At 44.1% G+C, this 18,855-nt stretch overlaps 1 protein-coding gene across 2 annotated transcripts in view; it reads left to right on the plus strand.

The window, feature by feature from the left end:
• ULK4 (unc-51 like kinase 4) overlaps positions 1-18,855 on the plus strand; it is a 311,597-nt gene that overhangs the window by 12,462 nt on the left and 280,280 nt on the right. For both annotated transcript variants that reach the window (XM_045857407.1, XM_045857405.1), the window contains exons 8-16: positions 1,989-2,064; positions 4,412-4,504; positions 6,756-6,871; positions 7,031-7,100; positions 8,132-8,228; positions 12,480-12,584; positions 14,436-14,496; positions 16,030-16,211; positions 17,097-17,143. In XM_045857407.1, the coding sequence (XP_045713363.1) occupies positions 1,989-2,064; positions 4,412-4,504; positions 6,756-6,871; positions 7,031-7,100; positions 8,132-8,228; positions 12,480-12,584; positions 14,436-14,496; positions 16,030-16,211; positions 17,097-17,143 (847 nt within the window). The remainder of the gene's footprint in view (positions 1-1,988; positions 2,065-4,411; positions 4,505-6,755; positions 6,872-7,030; positions 7,101-8,131; positions 8,229-12,479; positions 12,585-14,435; positions 14,497-16,029; positions 16,212-17,096; positions 17,144-18,855) is intronic.

Below are 18,855 nucleotides of genomic sequence, written 5' to 3' on the forward strand. Positions count from 1 at the left end.
TTAAAAAAAACATAGTCCCAATTGATATTTTTAGGAATGTTAGTTTTCCCCTTGCCAATTAAAAAGAAAAAAATACTGAAATGGAAAGCAAAGTACAATGGCTTCCCTCATTTGAAAACACATTATTTTGTGCTCCTATAACAAGAGATGACTGGCTTAAAGATTTAGAAAATTCAACCTCTTAGTTTTTTTGTGTGCCTGTACCATTTACTTAGTTTGGACTCACGTCCTTTGTGAAATAACTAACTAGTTGTTTCTAGTTAGTGTTTGAATAGTAACAAACCAGGCCTTCACAGCCCTTATCTCCATGAATCAGAATGCTACCCTGACCAGTTTTAAAGTCTTTTAAGGAGATATAATTGTAGTATTGTAAGTGTTGACATTTTAATCATAAAATTGTGATTAGTATATCCATCTACCACTAACAATTTTAAGGAAAAAAAAATACTACAACATAGACATAATAAAGCCGTTTGCTGTACACCACAAAAAAAGTGAATCTTAAGTCACAAAAACAGAACTTTACAAAAGATGTTGGCAATTTTTTAAAGAAAAAATCTTCAGGATTAATTAATGGAAAAAATAGGAATATAGAATATTTTCAATATTTCAAGAATCACCCTAGGTGAAAAAAATAAGACTCTGGATAGTTTGAAAATAGTCTATATTTCTTAAAACAAAACACTGCATTTTTTTTTACACTAGTTTTGTCTTAGTTTTTGTAAAAGTCAGTCATTGCTATTTATATGGATGACTTTTTAATACAGTATTGACTATTGTTTTCTCCTGTAAGTTAAAGGTTTTTAAGCAGGGAAGAAACCTGAAAACGAAGGTGCTGTAGGTCCGGCTGAGATGCCGCTGGCGGCCACGCCAGCTTGTGGCACAGTCCTCGGTCAGACTGTGGCCAGAGCGCCCGGCGGTGCCAGGCGTTTCGACAGCTTTGCCTCAGGGGTGCGTGGCGATGTCGTCAGCCACCGTCTTCGTGGCCCCTTCTTTTAACCATTGCTGACCATTTGGTCGTGGTGCATACTCGTATATTTGTCTAGTTCAAAAAGGCAAAACTTGGAGGTTTAGAAAATTGAACAATATCGTAATACTGTGATGCTTGTTATTTTCCTGCTGAAAATGAAGAGGGATTGCAAGCATTCCAGTCATCGTATATTATAAAGCAAAGTTGGTCAAATCAATCATGCCTCAGAAAATGAGGCGTAACTAATAGTTGAAGACAAGGGTGTGAGTTTGTCAGACTGGTAATCCTTACTGGGATTATTAATCCTAAAGTCCTTTTAGGGGTTAGTTAAAATTTAGTTTGTTGAGATTCATGTGTTTTGTAGTCTAGGAAAAAATGCTTTTTTAAAAAAATTTTACTTATTTATTTTTAGAGAGGGAAGGGAGGGAGATAGAGAGAGAGAAACATCAATGTGTGGTTGCTGGGGGTCATGGCCTGCCACCCAGGTATGTACCCTGACTGGGAATCGAACCTGCGACACTTTGGTTCGCAGCCTGCGCTCAATCCACTGAGCTACACTAGCCAGGGCTGAAAAAATGCTTTTTTAAAAAATTGATGTTATGGAGAGAGAGAGGAAGGGGAGGGAGAGAAAGAGAGAGAGAGAGAAGGAGCATTGGTGTGAGAGATAAACACTGGTTGCCTCCCAAATGCATCCTGACCAGGGATCAAACTCACAACCTAGGTATGTGCTCTGACTGGGGATCGAACCTACAACTTTTTGGATTCTGGGATAATGCTCTAACCAACTGAGCCACCCAACCAGAGCTAGCAAAAAGTGTCTTTAAAAAAAATTTAAACAATATTTTCTGCCCCTCTCCCCCCTATTTAAATGAAAGCTTAATTGTTATTGATAGATTCAGTGTTCTCTTTAAAGTAATTTATGTGCTTAACATACTGTGACTTTAAATGTTGATGTAGGGTGTGTATTAATCTTCTTATCTCTTTTTTCCTCCCTTTTTGGGAATTAATTTGTATACAGATTCTTCTCTTCCTAAAGCTTCTTCGGATTTTATTAATTTGCTTGATGGCTTACTTCAAAAAGATCCTCAGAAAAGGTATGTGTGGATGATATTTTAATATGAATGAATAGCAGAATCCTTTTTTTTTCTTTGATGTGCTTCTGAAACAGTATACTGTTCTTAATATATAAGGAGGTGTTCAAATTACTTTTTTAAAAAAGAAAATCTGAGTTTACAGTGGGTGTTTTCTCTTTGCAAGTGTTTTCACGCATGAGGAATTTTAAGTCACTTTCTCTTTCAGTGCATTCAGTAGTTGCCGAGTAGCTGGATGGGTTTTCTTTCGACTCCCGAATCCAAGCCCCGCAGTTGTTGTCATTGTAGGTTTTGGGCTGCACCTGCCTTAGACCCCTGGGCTGGGGAGGTCCTGCCCAGGTCGTCAGGGCGATGACGCCAAGTGGTATTTCAGTGTGCGATGTGTGTTATGATGCTTCCGTCAGGGCAGCAGGCGCCGTGTGACTTTTCCGTGTTGTGGCATGTGGGGGCGGGGGGGCGTGTGCCACGGGAGCAGGGTCCCCTGGGAATCAAGAGCAGCTGGCTTCTAGTCCTGGTTCTGCCACCAGGTCACTGGGGGGAGGGGGAGGGAGTGTTAAACGAGTATTGGGGTCTCTGCTTCTGGGTGTAAAATGATGAATATATTTGGTATAGTGTATGAAATACTGCATTCTCTATCTTCATGAAATGTGAGGGAGGACTTGCAGGAGGAAATGAGGAAATGCTGGTTCTTTTTTTTTCTTTTTAAAGATTTTATTTATTTTTAGACAGAGAGGAAGGGTGGGAGTTAGAGAGGGAGAGAAACATCAGTGTGTGGTTGCCTCTCACTCGCCCCCTGCTGGGGACCTGGCCCACAACCTAGACGTGTGTCCTGACTGAGAATGGAACCTGCGCCCCTTTGAATTGCAAGCTGGTGCTCAATTCACTGAGCCACACCAGCCAGGTCAAAATGCTGGTTCTTGTATAAGTTGTAGGACAAACCTCCTATGCTCATAATAGAATGCTTTTAGGATTAGTGTTATTTCGGTGGGTAATCTTCCAGACATCTTTTGATAGAATATAAATATACTTTGTTTACGATGATATATCTACAATTTGACATATTTATATCTATATATTATATGCTTTTTTTGCATAAATGAGACCACTTCATAACCTACTTTTTTCTCTCTCTGTATCTGCTTAGTCATTTTGAATGGCTGCAGCAGGTACAAGCAATAACCTATGATAACAATAAGCATTTAGAGTGTGTCTTGCTTTAGAACATCACACACACTGCTGTAGTAAATGTCCTTTGGGATACTTTTGTTGCTGTTCATTTGGGCAATTTTCTCTTTTGGATACATTTCTTAGAGTGGGTTGCTGGCCGGAGGCTGAGAACATTAAATAGCTGGTACGTTTGCTGCGTTCTGGGAACGGTTTGCACTCCCAGCAGCGTAGGTGAGCTCTCTCCCTACCGCCGTCACCTGCCACGGGCTCCGTCGGTCCTGGATATTTCCACCCATCTAATGGATGAAAAAGGAATTCCTCTTATTGGCAACTTTATTTCTCCATTAGTGAATTTTAAGAGCCCTTGTGTAAAAGGGATATTATATATGGTTGCAAATTCTTTCTCTTTACCATCGGTGTTATAATTTTGATCAGTATAGAAATTTTGAGGAAGTTACCAAATACAAATTATTTTTATTTTTTGTTTTTAAATTTTAATCAGCCTTGACTTTCTGAGTCTGATGAGTATACCTAGAGGTATAGTCATCTATTAGTAGTAACACTTAATGTTTGAATGTGAGTCTGGGCTTTAGATAGAGCTGAAGATCCTTTCCATGTGGGTGAACTAGCTGGGTAGGATCTTGACACCCGAACAGAGGTGTGGCTGTGTGGAGTCACGAAGTGGATATTCTCGTTTATGTCTGAATGAAGTTCTAAAAGTGAAGTTCCAAAAATGGAACGTGTAAAACAGGTGAGGTACCCTAGGATAACCTAGCCTGTCTTGGAACAGAAAAGGTGACAGGATTGTAGGTTGAGAATATGTGATCTGTTTACTTTAAAATTTTAAATTATTTATAGATTTCCTAACTGACTGTTTTGAGAGCCTAATATGTTCTTTTTTTAAAAATCAGACTTCATTGAATAGGAATCCTGAGATCTCTAATACTTAGTGGTCGGACTCATTCTGTACCAGTTAAAGTTTCTGGATTATTTGCTGCTGTTTCAAGAGGTTAATTACATACAGAAATGAAAGAGTAAAATACGAAAAAAATCTCCAGAGGTCCACTTTTATGAAGCAGGTCATAAATTACGAAGTTTGATTCATATAACTGGGATGTGTCTTGGGAATTCTCCACGGTAAAATCACGTTAACATAGAATTTTAACATTTATGTCTTGTACAGATTAACTTGGGCGGGTCTACTGCAACACTCATTTTGGAAGGATGCGTTTACCAGAAAAGATCAGGACTCAGGCGCCGAGGATTCCAGCGTCAGGTAGAATCGGCTTATCTTGGTGTGTGGGGCACAGTTATGAAACACCCATACCCACTGCTATTCCAATAACGCCGCATCAGTGACAGGAAGTTCTATGCTTTCATAAAAGAAAAATCAAGCTTTTGCTTAAGGGCTGTTGAATTTAGTCATGACATTTTTGTCTTAACGATTTTATTTATTTGTTTGTAGAGGGAGGGGAAGGGAGGGAGCAAGAAAAGGGGAGAATCATCCATCGATTGCCTCTGTATGCGTCCTGACTGGGGACCGAACCTGTAACACAGGCCCGTGCCCCTGACTGGGAAGGAATCAAAAAGCCACGACCTTTCACTTTGCAGGACGAGCCCAACCAGCTGAGCCCCACCGGTCAGGGCGAGTTCAGTCATGATATTTCTGTGTTCTTCATTCTGCCGCTTTTCCCACCAGTTGTATATGCTCCAGCCAGTGATTTAGGATGGCGGTCAATAGTTCTTTACCCACCGGAAGTGGCTTCCCGCCTTGCAAGCATGTGGTAGGAACCCTGTCCCCCCCTTTCAGTTACGTGTGGTTATGTGACTTGCGTTGGCCAATAGAATAGGGGCAGAAGTGATAAGTGTTATTTACGGACAGGACCTCTAAGAGCCCATGTATGAGTTGCCGCACTTCTCCCGGTGAAGTAATTGGGAAGTGCGGGTCATTATGGAGTTGCTGTCGGGCTGGGTGGGTCTTTAGTGACCACGAGGACACAGCTTCCCCACCAGCCTTCATGGCTGTGTGCGTGAGTAAGACGTAAAGTTAGGAGATTCTCAGCCACTGGCGTTTGAGGGGTTGTATGTCACTGCAGCATAGCCTAGCTCATCCTGACTAATGTGCTTTATTATAAAAATCTTCTTAGCCCAGGCCACTTACAGCGTGATGGCATTTCGAAAAGAACAGGTGAGAAGTAGTTGAACGTAGACATGAAGTCCTATGAATTGATTTTTTACTCCCTCAACTCACACGGTTGTCTGGTTCTTAATTTGAATGTTGGCAAATTCAGTGTGTTAGATAGAGAAGGCTGAATTCTATTTAAAGTCTCTCCCAAACGGGAGTTTCTCTGAGCCGGCGAGCTTCAGCTGTGCTCTCGCCGTTGTACAGTACTGGGTCCTGCAGAAAGCTGGGCTCTCGTCCACGGCGTCAGCAAGTCACGGAACCCCTCTGAGCCCAGTCTGCCCTCTTCCTTGTAATCTCTGTGCCTTTTGCTTCCTTTCCCTGCCTCATTGCCCTCAATAGGATGTTTTTTCAGTAAGATACTGAATCAAGAGTGATGAATCACTCTTGGCCTGGTCTCTTTGCAGGACGCAAGCGCCTTTCCCCATCAAGGACGCTGAGCTGGAGGTTTCTGTAGCCGCCCCTTTTGAGTTTGAAGGGCTGTTGAATTCAATCAGATAGATGTCTTTATGCGTTCTCTGATAGATATGCTCATGGGGTGTTTCTCATGTAGACTCTCATTATGGATGCTCTCATAAACTGGATTTCAAAGATCGAGCCAGCCTTGCATTCCCACAGTAAACCCCACTTAGTCACTGTGTTTTCTGCTTCTTATGTCTTGCCGGCTGTGTTTGTGGCCAGCAGCTGGAGGACAATAAAGAGAGGTAAATAAAGAGAGCAGAGTGACGGACATTTGCTTCATGTTCCTGGGACCATAGCTTTTTTGCTCAGAGAAGAGGATGCCCCTCCCTCCAAGTGTTAGGCACCGGCCAGAAGCTGCTGCTGGTCCCAGCCAGCGGCTGCAGGATTACCTGGAGGACGGGGCAGGACCACATGAAAAAAGAGAAATAAAACCTGGGGGACTTCCCCTGCTTTGACCTAAGGGGGACTCCTTTCCTGTTCCTGGGAACAGAAATAGAGGGCGTCTCTCCGGGCTTCTCTGCACTCGCTGCCATTGAGCCCGGGCTGGGCAGCACTGGAGGGGAAAGCGCACAGTAGGACTCACTGGAAGGGAAACTCCCTGCTGGGTGACTGGTACTTCGAGTTCTGGTTTACTTCCCCAGTCTGCCTGCTGCTATTTATTTTCTGGGGATAAGGCATATAGACGTCTTCGAACAATGCCTTGGTTATGGTATGCTCATTTTCACTACTCAGTGAAAACTGTTACTTTTCTAACTCCATGGCTATGCCATATGTCACGTGTAATCTAATGATCATCTCCAACCTCTTGTTCTATACACACATAACTATGCAGAAAGCTCAGAAGTGAGTTTGATCGTGTTGACTTTCTCCTGTCGAACGGCAGAAACCTGATGGAGTGCCCTGGGTTGCCGGATCCCAAGGAGCTTCTGAAGAGCCCTCCGAGTGGACAGGCCCAGGGGGAGAGGAGCGGTCAGCGACTGCGTCACTCCTTGAGACTAGGTGGGCTGGCGTCTGAGCACGTGCGTGCCGCTTGGAGCGCTGTGTCCGAGAGCTCCTTCCACGTTTGCGCTGTCTTCCTCTTTACGTCCCTGTCTGCGTGGCGCGCGGCTCGTGACACTTGAGTTCCTTTACGGACACCCCTCTCCCTTCCTGCCACAGAAAACCCAGCCGAGCTGCGGCCTAAGAACACTCTTGGGGGTCAACGGAATGAGTCCATGTTTCTTCTCAGGTTCGTAAAACGGCAGAGCGGGGATGGGAGATGAAAGTAAGTCTTCCTACAGCACCTGTCGTCCTGGTTTTCACAATTCATGTATTTTTTTTTAAGATTTTATTTATTAATTTTTAGAGAGGGAAGGGAGGGAGGGAGAGAGAGAGAGAGAGAGAGAGAGAGAGGGAGGGAGAGAAACATCAATGTGCGGTTGCTGGGGGCCGCGGCCTGCAACCCAGGTATGTACCCTGACTGGGAATCGAACCTGCGACACTTTGGTTTGCAGCCTGCGCTCAATCCACTGAGCTATGCCAGTCGGGTACAATTCAAGTATTTAAAAACAAAACAAAACTGCACACACACTGTCAGGCCTGGTATGCTGAGTATTTGTTTAATGAACGAATATACAGATAAGTGAAAGAGAGGTGAGAATGCTGATATTTGGGAATTTGAAGGAATTCACTACGGAAGACTGTAGTGAGCTGAGTGAATTTCTTAAAATGTGAAAAGTTCAAAACCAGGGACCCTGGCATAATGGAGTGGCCCCCATGGAGAGTACCGCAGTCGTTGGTGAGTGTAGGAAGGACCACTAACTATAGACGCAGATTTTACACAGCTGGTCACTCAGTGGCTACCAAGATAACTTTCCATAGCAAACACTTTCTGAAATAAAATTGTGAGTGTTATTTATCTTCTATAGAATATCTGATCTGTTTTATTATGTTAATCCTGCTTTAAACCAGCAGACGCTTAAAAAAAAAATAAAACCAATGTCTTAAGGTTTTTAGTAAAAACAGAAAATACCGAGGGAGCATAGATGGATGCTATAAACAAAAGAAACAATAAACTAACCAGGAAATTACTTTAAAAACAGCTACAAAAATAACAGTGTCATGTAAACACGAAGTTAAAATTTTTTTTTTATATATGAGATCACGTAGAATTACCCCATTCCCCCCTTTTTCATGGGACGTGTTTTTATGTTTCCCAGACCACGGTAAAGGAGGATGAGGTTTAAATCTGACTAATGCTGGCTGGTCTGTACTTTTCAGTTCGCGTCCCACGCCCAGAACCAGCACGGCAGTGGGGCTACGTCCCGGCGAGGATGCGACGCAGCTCTCGCCGCAGAAGGCTTCTCCTCTGACCAAGGTGAACCGAGATGACAAATTTTTTTTTTTACATGAGCATAGAGATTCAGAAGAATAATGGCAGATTGATCTCTGAACTATGTTTGTGAATACAGAGTTTATAATTATGTCATTTCCTAGATTATCACTGGTTTCTCTAGTAAGGATACTTAAGAGAGAGGTGCTTTCTAGTTGCTTTTTTTCAGTAACAGCTGTATAGAGATAGAATTGACGTACTGTGTAATTCACCCATTTGAAGTGTATGATCCGGGGGTGCTCAGCATACTCCCAGGGTTCCGCAGCCGTCAAACTGCCCATTTCAGAACCCCGCCGCCACCCCACCGAGACACCCCGGGCCCGCCAGCCCTCGCCCTCCCTCCTGGCTCCCTTCAGTTTCTCACCCCTCCTATCTGCCTTCTGTCTTTATAGATTTGCCTATTTTGCATACTTTAAATAAATGGAATAATAAAAATGTGGTCTTCTGTGACAGGCTTTTTCACTTAACAGAATGTTTTTAAGATTGATCTAAATTGGAGCCTGTATCAGTAACTTGATTCCTTATTATTTTTTTATTCTCAAATAATACTCTGTTGTACATACCACAGTTTGTTTTTCCATTCATCAGCAGATGGATATTTGAGTTGTTTCCGCCTTTTTGGCCGTCACGAGTAATGCTGCTGGGAATATCTGGGTACGGGTCTTTGTCCGGGGGTGTGCTTTAGCTTTTCTTTGTATCTGCACGAGGGAATTGCCGCAGCGCATGGTCACTCTGACCTTTTGAAGATCTGCCGAACCATTTTCCAAAGCAGCCGTGCCGTTCTGCAGTCTCACCAGCAGTCCTCGAGGGTTTTACATTCTCACTAAAACTTGTCGTGGTCTGTCTCTGACAAAAACTATAGTAAAATAGATGTTACATTTTAACCATTTTTAAGTGTGTAGTTCAGTGGCATTCACATTCTACCGTTAGGGACATTCATGTTATTGTACAACTGTTGCTACTGTCCCTCTCTAGAACCTTTTCATCGTCCCAAACTGAAGGTCTGTTCTCACTAAAAATTACATCCCGTTCTCCCTTCGCCCAGCACTGCTGACCACTTACTTCTACTTTTTGCTTCTGTGAATTTTCCTAGTAACCTCGAATAAGTGGAATCATACAATATTGTCCTGTTACCTCTGGCTTATTTCATGTCGCATAATGTCTTCAAGGTCCGCTGGGTTGTATGTATCAGAACCTCATTCCTTTTTAAGGCTGAGTAATACTCCATTGTGTATATCTACCGGTTTATTCATTCATCCTTGGGTGGGCACTTGGGTTGTTTCAACATTTTGGCTATTGTGAATAATACTTTCTTATCTCTTTTTGATTACAGCCATCCTCGTGGGTGTGAAACTGTCTTTGTAGTATTGATTTTCACATTTCTGGTGGCTGATGGTGTTGAGACCTTTCCACGTGCTTATTGGCCATTTCTTTGTCTTTGGAAAAACGTCTACCCTTTGCCCACTTACTGAGCTGTAGGAATTCTTTACATGGTCTAAACACATGATCTGTAAACATTCCCTCCCGTTCTGCGGGGTGTCTCTTCACCTTCTAGATGGTGTTCTTTGGAGCACAGCAGCTTTTAATTTTGATGTAGTTCAAATTACTTGTGCGTGTGTTGTTGTTGCTGCTGCTTGTGCTTTTGGTGTTGTAGCTAAGAAACCATTGTTTGCGCCGAGGTCACGAAGATTTGCATTTGGGCCTTTAATCCACTTTGAGGTAATTTTTACATGTGGCATTAAGTAGGGGGTCCAGCCTCATTGTTTTTCACATGAATATCCACTCGTCTCAGCACCATTTGTTGAAAAGACTGTTTTTTCCTCCATGTAATTGCTTTGGCATTTTTGTCGGGTATCAGTTGACTATAAATGTGAAGATGTGTTTCTGGACTCAGCTCTACTCTGTTGGTCTCCGTGTCTTCTCAGGCTAATAGCGCACTGCGAAGATCCTGGCAGCTTTTGTGTAAGTTCTGAAATTAGAAAGTCCGATCCTTCCACCTTCATTCTTTTTTAAGTTTGTTTTGGCTCTTCTGGAACTCGTGTGTTTCCATGTGAATTTCAGGATCAGCGTGTCAGTGTTTGGAAAGCCAGAGATTGTGATGGCAATTGCATTGAATCTGTAGGCCAGTCTGGGGAGTATATAGTTTTCTTCCCCAAACATGGAATGCATTGGGACTAGGTGGAAGTTATTTCTTCATCGACATGAAACATAGGTGGGTTAGAATGAAATCCCCCTCTGCTAATAATGGTTTGGTTATGAATGAGGTAGAAAGTGTCAAAGTAAAAAGTGCATTCTGAAGTGTGCTAGATGCTGTCCTCCTGGCAGATCTTTTTTTTTTTTTTTAAAGGTTTTATTTATTTATTTTTAGAGAGGGAGAGAGAGAGAGAGAGAGAGAGAGAGAGAGAGAGAGAGAGAGAGAGAGAGAGAACATCAAAAACATCAAAGTGCGGTTGCTGGGGGCCATGGCCTGCAACCCAGGCATGTGCCCTGGCTGGGAATCGAACCTACGACACTTTGGTTCACAGCCCGCACTCAATCCACTGAGCTGCGCCAGCCAGGCTGGCAGATCTTTCTCGCAGAGGAGCATCTGTAATCATTTCATTGCGAAATTTAAGCAGGAGTTCCATGAGCACTATCGGAAATTTGTTTTATAATTTTTCAATGATTCTATTTTATTCAATTATGAAAATTTATATAATGTAGGAACCATATATAAAAGTATATAAAAATGTGGAAGAGGACAAGAAATTAAAAAGCTGCTTATAATTTAATTACCCAGCATCATCACTGATTACATTTTGATATCCCTACTTTTGGTTCTGCGCGTATGTTCATTTTCAAACAAGGGAACATAATTCTGTAACTTAATTTTTTTCACTTTATAAATGAGGTCTCATTGTAATTTTTGATCATTTAATGTATTCCTGAATATGTTGTTTGTTTTCTGCTGTTGGGATACTGTGTTTTATAACTTGTTATTTATGCATACGTTCAACTTACCTATAGGAAATTAACTTTACATATAAATTTTGTAATTGGTCTGCCTTAATAACTATGTTTTTTATTGTTGACACTATTGTAGATATTCACTAATTATTATATTCTAATAATTTTTAGTTATTTCATTTTGGATTGTTTTCAGGTCTGTCTTGAAAGTCCATCTTCTTAAAACCATTTTTTTTGCAAAGTTTCTCCTTATTTTTCATGTGTTTTTTTTTTAAATATGTCTGTCTTCTAGGTTACAAAGGGGTCATTGGTTTTTGGTAACTTTATTAGCTAATTAATTTGTTTCTTTCTTAAAAAAATTTATTACTAGTTTTTATTGCTTATTCTGTTACAGTTGTTCCAGTATTTTCCCCCTTTGTCCCCCCTCCACACAGCCGCCCCCGCAGTCGGTCCCCACCCTGCTGTCCATGTTCATGGGCCATTCATACATGTTCTTGGACTAGTCCCTTCCCCTTCTTCCCACTATTATCCATGGCCCTACCTCAGTTTTGAATAATTTCTTTTCCTCATGTTTCACTTCACTGGTTTGGTTTTCCGTTTTATTCAGTTTGCTGGTCAGTGTTTCAATGGAAGTTCTTAATGCGTAAACCTCCTTTTTTGTCTGATGTGAAATACTGAGGTATAGCCCTGGGAATAACAGTTCTGTTTAACTAGAGGACCAAGAAACGTCTCAAAGGAATAACTGATGGGAAACACCTAGTTGTTCACTTTAATCATCTATCAACTCTACTTTAACTGGTTTTTATAAAGATAACGGTGTTTCTTAGGTAACAGGTCAGTACTTTAGCCTGACATTCTTTATGCTGTAATTTTAACTTTATAGTGAATATTCTGTAAAGCACAATTAAATTGGTTAGTGTTTGGTGGATGAAAGATTAAAAATCATGCTGGTAATTGCAAAACTGATTTGCCTCATCATCGTTTAGATCATCAAACTACAGAAGATCTGTGTTCTAGTCCTAACCTCATCCAGTAAACAGGAACAGCTTCGTTACTATCTCTGATCTTTTTCTGTTTTTCATCTGTAAAGATGGAAATAATGGTACATACGATCTAGAGTTTTCATGAAGATCGAATGAAACTGGCTGTGAAAGTGTTTTGAACAGCGGCTGAGGCGCATGGGTGAGACGACCTTTTTCAGTGGGGACTTCACTCGGCGCCCTGTTAGTTCAGCTCCGAAAGCTCGCCGCTAGTCCCAGAAGCAAAGTCTAATTTTTGTCCTTGTTGCAGACCACCAGTGGACACCTGAGTCAGCAGGACATGGAGTCCCAGATGCGAGAGCTCATCTACACAGACTCCGACCTTGTCGTCACCCCCATCATCGACAATCCGAAGGTACGGAGTGGCACCCCGCCCGCTGAGGGCTGAGCTGTAGATTTCGCTGAGGACTGACACCTGGGTGATATTGTCACTTCTGCTGCTCTTGTCCACCTTGCTCTCCTTCATGCCCCGTGTCTACCTGTCTACCTCCCACCCTGCCTGCAGCCCTCTCCTCTTCCTGCCTCGTGTGGTCCTAGGTTTCCCAATACACATTTAACGGGGATTACTCCAAACATTCTAGTTGATGATGTGTTACAAAGGCAGACGGCAGTGAGCACCACTCACCAGGCTTGGTTGGGTGGGCGGAGCACACAGAGACCACGCCCTCTCCTGGGTGGTCGGGGCTCAGGGCAGAGGTGGCAGAGGCTGGGAGCTCGGGGACTCCTGGTTCAGGGCGCATTTCTACTCCAGTGCTGTGTCTGTTGCTTCCTGGCTTTTGGAATGCGACACTGTGTGACTGGGGGATGAGTGTTAATTCCTCAGTCTCTTTGTTTTCTGTGGACGTTCCGTCTCCAACACACACCATTTCTTCTGTATTTTAATTCGTTTGCATGTCTTTTTTCTGTATTAATTTATGATGGTTTCCTCTCATCTCATTGGGGAACACTGTAGTTTAGAATGAATGGGCTCTTGGATGCATGTTTATTTACTAGAAAGAAAATATTTAATGTAGATTACCCGGCTGTTTTCCATAATGGAGCTACTTCTTTTTGTAGGCATAGAGGCCTGGCAGGGGAACTGCATATTCTGCCGAATTTAACGTGTAATGGGGCATTTTCCCTGGGGGCCTCCAAGAACAATTTGTGATTTTTTTTTTTTTTTACCATATTCTCTATTTCTTTATTTTTATCTGATAACCACATTTAGTTGTTTCTGGGAAACGTTAGTCGGTAGCCTTTTTTAAAATTTTAAACTTTTTTTTAAAAAGATTTTATTTATTTATTTTTAGAGAGGAAAGGCAGGGAGAAAGAGAGAGAGAGAGAGAGAAACATCAATGTGCGGTTGCTGGGGGCTGTGGCCTGCAACCCAGGCATGTGCCCTGACTGGGAATCGAACCAGTGACTCTTTTGGTTTCACAGGCTGGCACTTAATCCACTGAACCACACCAGCCGGGGCACAAATTTTTTTATTAAAAGTCAAAAGACAAATATTCCAGCTGTTTCAAATGTGTGGATCCAATGACATGTTTACTTTTCCCCTAAAAAGAAAAAAGAAAAGAAAAAAAAAGCATGCACTTTCCAATTCAGGATGTCACAGTGTCCTAGGACGGTGGCTTCCTGAATTCAGCCGTCGGGTCCTAGCCATTCGTAAGACCTCGGTGCCCCTTCCACAAACCCTGTCCTGACCACGTCGGCCTGAAGTGCTTGCTGCATTCTCTGACATTCGGAAACATTTCTCTCGGGACATTTTTGTCTGTAATTACGTCCTGCCTGTGTTGCATTGCTGCTTATGTGTTGTTGTTGTTGTTGTTTAACAGGTGTGTGTTGTATTAACCACAGTGTCAGTGTCAGCTCTCTGGCAGAGGTCTCTCTCTTAACACCTAGTGTAGCCCCCGCCTCTGGCACGTACTCGATCCGTGTTTTGTTGAATGACTCCATTTCTCACCTCGAGGTAAGTTAGCTTACAAACAAGCCAAGATAGGCGAGCTGTGTGATGAGGCTTTATTTTCTTGCAAATCATTGAAATAATTTTACTTTTATACATTATCCCTATTTGTAGGTTTTAATCCAAAAGGGCACTATTGGTGACAACATTTACAGCATTCTTTTCTGTCCTCGTTGATTTTATCATCTGATATAGGAGGTACAGCAGGAGCCAGTGTCAGTAGTGTCTGTCTCAAAAGGTTGTTTTTTTCTTAAACCACAGATAATGAAACCACCTCCAATCAAGTTTGACCCGAAACTACTGCATCTACCAGCACACTCAGGTAGGTTCACGAAGGCTTCACGGAGCACACAGACCCTGAGCAGATGGAAGTTTGGTAGCAGATGAATATTTTACTCATTAACAGCGAAATGTCTATTTTCTTGCCGAGGGGCTGTTCTCTCGGCAACGTTTTGTAAGTTACAACCTGTGGCCTGTTTGTGCCTGCCTGCCTTTGACCTGACGGGGCCGTCCCGGCTGTCCTGTACTCTTGTGCAGCGGGGTGGGGGCCAGAGGGAGTGCCTGTAAAGCTGTGTGAGTTTTCCTGTTGGGGGGGCCTTCTCCTGTCCTTCCCCTTGCAGCGCCCCCTGGCTTCCCAGCATTGACGGTGCGGTTGTGGGTGTGGAGGGCTGGGAGCCGCAGTGGAGAATGGCGATTCTGCTCGAGGACCCAGGGCGGTTGAGGACGGGGCCAGATGGCTGACCTCTGTGGTGGGGAGGGGGTGGGAACGGAGAGGTGTCGAGGAAGAGAGTTACATTCCCTTGGGCCCCATGGGACGTCCGAGTTCGGGGCAGCATCAGGAGTTTTTTAGTGCCTTACACATTGATGTATTTTGTTGGATGAAGTGGTTAAACTAGATTTGAAACTAACTTCATCATAGCTACAGTAGAAACTATGATTTGAAATCAAATCAAAGTAAAGTATATTCAAATTTAAATAAAACCACGCCAAGTAGAACCACAATTTATGGGAACCTAGAGGATTACTGTCAAAATACTCTTCTCCCCCTTCGAGTTGTCCTGGGAGGTGACGGTCGCAGGTTGTGTTGCGTCAGGGTGGAGAGCAGCGGGGCCGTGATGACTTTGAACGGCGTCTCCCGTCCTGGTTTCTGCCTTCAGTTCTCGTAGGGACTGGGGCGGGGTGGTGGGGGGGGCGGTGGACTCCAGGTGACTTCAGCTGTCATGCCGACCTGGTTCTGCTCAGCGGAGCTCGCTGGAACCTTTTAACAGCCGTAAAGCGATTGGCTTTTCTACTGTTTTAAGGCTAGATTGCTGTGTACACAGAGTCTGCTTTTTCATAGTACAGTTTTATAACTTCGCACTTTATTATATTCTCAGTGGCAGGAGGAATCTCCTTTGGGCATCTGCTTTTTTTTTTAAAGCGTAGTTTTCCATGGACCTAGTTAAAAAAGTCTCCACAGGAAGAAAGAGAAATGAGTACAGAAGAGTAAATAAAAATAGTGTCAGCTAACCCTGGCTGGCGTAGCTCAGTGGGTTGAGCACGAGCTGCGAACCAAAGTATCGCAGGTTCGATTCCCAGTCAGGGTACATGCCAGGGTTGCAGGCCACGGCCCCCAGCAACCGCACATTGATGTTTCTCTCTCTCTTTCTCCCTCCCTTCCCTCTCTAAAAATAAAATAAATAAAATCTTTAAAAAAAAATAGTGTCAGCTGTGGAGTGTGTTGGGTTTGATAGCAGGAAGTCACGATGTCTTCCATACTCGGCTATTGAAATTCCGGTTTGCTCTCTCCTGGGGTAGTTCCAGGAGTCCCGTTTCATGAGACCCGCCTTTGAGACTTTCTTTCCCCCTCTCACAGTGGAGAAGCTGGCCCTGCTCAAGGATCAGGACTGGAACGCCTTCCTGCAGCAGGCGTGCGCGCAGGTCGACTCCAGCGAGAAGACGGCAGGGGCCTCCCGGGCCAAGCTGAACTTCCTCTGCTATTTGTGCGTGGTGGCCGGTCAGAGGGAGGTGGCCACCAGGCTCCTGCACTCCCCGCTGGTAGGTCGTCGAGTCCTGACACAAAGATTGCTTCCATGGTCCCTGCGGCATGCCCTCTGCGTGTCGCTCACGTATTTCTATAGCAACTAAAGCGAGTGCTAAAACACCCACTTGATTTCATCACAGTGAACGGGTGATTTAGCAAGATGATAGGTTTGTCAAAATTGTCCTCTGCGTAATCCTCAGGTCTAAAAGCAGGTAAGTAGGCAGTGACTTTGAACTTTCTTTTGTTGCTAGTTGGGCTTGCATTTTATGTTAACTTGTTACAACTGCATGATGTTTTCTACATCCCAAACCATAAGACAGAGAAACCTGTTCGTCAGTGCCTGGGACGAGCCGCCCACGCGGAAGCGAGGTTCCTTGGTCGGGTCCCCCTGGTGCGCGCCAAGGTCTCTGACGTGACGCGGAGGGGAGACGGTGGGTCCCCAAGACTGTTCCCCTGGGAGTGTTCCTCCTCAGACTGGCGTGGCTCATCCGTGGGGCCGTGGGAGTTTGCGGAGCTCTTGAAGTCCTTCCCAGAAGGAAGCCCCAGTGATCTGGCGTGTGGTCCTTGGGGGGGGCCTCCTTTGGGAAATGGCTCAAACATCGAAGTCGTTTGCTTTCAGGGTAGTTTCAAGTTACCTTGTTGGTGCCTGGAGAGTGTTTAGGGGGAGAGGGATGGGACACATTTGGGGAATATAACTGGGTCTGAGCAACTAAAAGCACTGTGCGTAGCTTTTTTGATTTTTATCTTACGTATGCGGTGCTTTTGCGTTTTTGTAAATAATTGTATTCTTGGCACTCTCATTGCAGTTGTACTCGGGTGTAAATGTCTAACTTTGCGGTCACTGTGGGTGGTCTCATGAATGAAACGTGTGTGTTTGTTTTTTTTTTTTTTCGTCCTAGTTCCACCTGTTAATCCAGCACTTGCGGATAGCTCCAAACTGGGACATGTAAGTAGCATGCGTATTCTAATAATGTATCCTTCATTGTGCCAGTCAGTAGCTGGAACAAACGTGTCTATCCAGGGCCCATACACACTTGGTCACGAAATCTTCCGAAGGAACGATGCCTCTGAATCGCAGGCAGTTAGTTGCTACGGGCATCTCGACAGCAAATGTAAAACGATTTCAAAATAGTCCTTACCCTAATGTTGTGGACGTAGCTCCAGGATTGTATACAGCGTGTCTGGAAACTTCCTGGACTGTTACTCTGTTGAGTGTTCTGTATCGAGTACTTTGCCCTTGACCCTGGGCTTTAACGTAGCTGCACTCCCGAAGGAGTTTTCCCTGCCCCGGTAGCTTTGGTTCACTCAGCGCCTGCCTTCCTCACCACCGTTCTGTAAAGTCAAGTGGGGTCTCGATCCGTAAGCTCTTGACGGGAAGACGCGGGCTTGCTTCCGGGGGCAGGGATGGCACGCCGTGGCAAGCAGCACCTTGGACAGAGCGTTACAAGGCTCTGGGCTCCGGCTCTGGCTGCCCACGTGGCTTGTCCCAATGATGACCTCTTCCCGGGGCTCAGCCCCCCGGGGGAACCTGTGTGGGGCCACGAACTCGCACAGACTTCGGACTCAGACGGACCTGGGTGCGGATCACAGATCTGACCCCCCCATCCCCCCGGACAAGTCTGCTTTAACGGCTGAGCCTCAGTTTCCTCATCTGCAAAATAGGGAGAGTGTATCTACTGTGTAGACCTTTGGTAGTCATTCCACTTTGGATGAGAGAAGTATATGGAATAGTTTGCACGGTGCCAGGGTCTCGGTGGCTGCTCAGTGCACAGGGTGTGGAGGTTATCATCATCATCATCATCAGGTGGGCTCGTCTTGTGGGACTATTAGGAGAAGCCTGCGGGGGCGTGAAGGTGAGGGGTTTTGTGAAATGTGGCGGCGGCTGGACATCCCGAGGGCCGGCAGAATCTGGGAAAGCCACTGCGGTTACAGGATGCTTCTTTCGGATAACTGTTTGTGTGCATTTTCTTATGTTATTCTCCCAAGGTAAAAGCTGGCATTACATAATAGGGTTCTCAGGTAACGTCTGAGCGTGTAAAAGGTTGAGAAGATTTGTGGCATGCTCATTAACAATGAACCAACGAGACTGAACACTTCAGGTAAAGCTTAAATTACATCCTCGAATAGGGTGCCTCCTGCTTTCTCTATTTTGGGGCTAGTAAGTATTGCCAGCAATATAATGATGGACATTTCTGTGCTCACATCTCTGTGCCTGTCTGTTTTCTTTTACCTCTTAGGCAGGTTTTTACAATTACAGTGAATGGCTAGAAGGCAGCACATATTTTTGTGATTCCTGTTAAATTCCTAAATGCTCTTTAGAATGTTTGCGTCAACGTCATTCCCAATGTGTGCGTATAAAATGCCCTTTTCTTAGAACTGTCAGCGGTGGATGGTTGTCAAATTTTGTGACCTCCGTCAGTCAACCTCACTGAGGCCTAATTTGCATATAATTATACAGTTTACTTTATTTGCGGTGAAATGTACATAATATAAATTTCACTGTTTTAGCCATTTTAAGTGTGCAGTTCAGTGTCATTAAGTGTATTCACAGTGTGCAGCTGTTGCCACTGTCGGTTGCCGGAACTTCTCTGTCACCCCAAAAGGAAGCTTTTGCTCATTAGCCAGTAATACCCCTTCCCCTGCTCCCAGTCCAGGTAC

Source organism: Phyllostomus hastatus, unplaced genomic scaffold (genome assembly GCF_019186645.2).
Source record: "Phyllostomus hastatus isolate PE091 unplaced genomic scaffold, TTU_PhHast_1.1 phas_scaffold_129, whole genome shotgun sequence".
NCBI lineage: Eukaryota > Metazoa > Chordata > Mammalia > Chiroptera > Phyllostomidae > Phyllostomus > Phyllostomus hastatus.